The following is a 1169-nucleotide window of genomic DNA, read 5'->3' on the forward strand; positions in this document are numbered from 1 at the left end:
GGCACCAGCGAGCTGGCTGGGAGCCCTACGAAGTCCTCAAGGCCCCTGCCCTACGCTGGCGGCCGCCTGGCTCCCCGCGTTCCTGACCCGCCTGGCAGGTGTGGGGTGCGGCCCCACACACCTGGGCTGCTGGATCCCAGGGCAAGCCCTGCCCTCGCTGAGGCCGGCACAGGGGCCCCTGTGCTCGGGCCGGAGACCCCTCCTGCCGGCTGTTTCGAGGGACTCCCCAGAGGCCGCTGCCTCCCGCACCCTGGGCACTGCGGCGAGGGGTAGCAGGCCCTGGACATGGCTTCTCCTGGTGGGCGGCCCCGCTGGGCGTGGGTCCTGGAGTGGCAGACAGGGGCAGAGCAGGGGACCGTGACCAGGCCCCGGGCTTGCTGGGCCCTCGGGATGGCCTGACCTGCGGTGGAGAACCTCAGCCCGAGCCGGGGCTGCCGGGTGCCGGGGGTGCCGAGAGCCCCAGGGGCCTGCGCCGAGCTCCGGCGCCCAGACTGTGTTCTGGTGTCACCTGGGTGCCAGGGTGCCAGCTCGGGGCTGTCTGCATGCCTGTGTGCATCAGGTGTTCTCCGGGTGAGCAGGTGGGCCGCCCTCAGGGCTTGGGTGCCCGTCGGGGGACCCAGTGTAGACCACACCCCTCCCGTGTGAGCTGGAGGGACAGTGGTGTGCCTCCCGGGGCCGAGGACACGGGGTGGGTGGAAGGGAGCCCACCCCCAGCGGGCGGCCCTGGCAGGGCGGGAAGGCGGGTTGAGACCTTTAGAAAACTCGAGAAACTGCAGAAGATGCTTCGTGGTGGAACCAGCCGGGCGTCTACAGAGACGGGAAGTCCTGGCAGCGCGCGTGGCCGGCCCTCGGGGCGTGGCCGGCCCTCGGGGCGTGGCCGGGGGCGTGGCAGGGGCGTGGCCAGCCTCAGATCATCTTCATGTTGAACTTGCGCGCGCCGCCCTGGCCGGCCGCGGCCGCAGAGCCGTCCACCTTGCGGAAGGAGTACTCCACCGAGAAGTTGTTCTTGTGCTGCCCGCGCCCGCGGCTCCACACGAACAGCAGCAGGAAGCAGAAGAGGACGACGCCCAGGAAGGTGATGCAGCCCATGGCGGTGGACACCAGGATGGTGGTCAGGTCCAGCGGGAAGCGCGCGGCCGCCTGCGTCTCGTTGCGCGCCCCGCCCCGGG

At 71.7% G+C, this 1169-nt stretch overlaps 1 protein-coding gene across 1 annotated transcript in view; it reads right to left on the minus strand.

Annotated features, from left to right (window-relative positions):
* Window positions 1-6: 6 nt before the first annotated feature.
* The window catches only part of LINGO3 (leucine rich repeat and Ig domain containing 3), a gene marked incomplete at its 5' end in the record, with an annotated part of 2385 nt that continues 1222 nt past the window's right edge, over window positions 7-1169 (minus strand). The window contains one exon of the mRNA XM_027769588.1: window positions 7-1158. Within this exon, the coding sequence (XP_027625389.1) occupies window positions 907-1158 (252 nt within the window). The remainder of the gene's footprint in view (window positions 1159-1169) is intronic.

This window comes from Tupaia chinensis, unplaced genomic scaffold (assembly GCF_000334495.1).
Source record: "Tupaia chinensis unplaced genomic scaffold, TupChi_1.0 Scaffold149964_2, whole genome shotgun sequence".
NCBI lineage: Eukaryota > Metazoa > Chordata > Mammalia > Scandentia > Tupaiidae > Tupaia > Tupaia belangeri.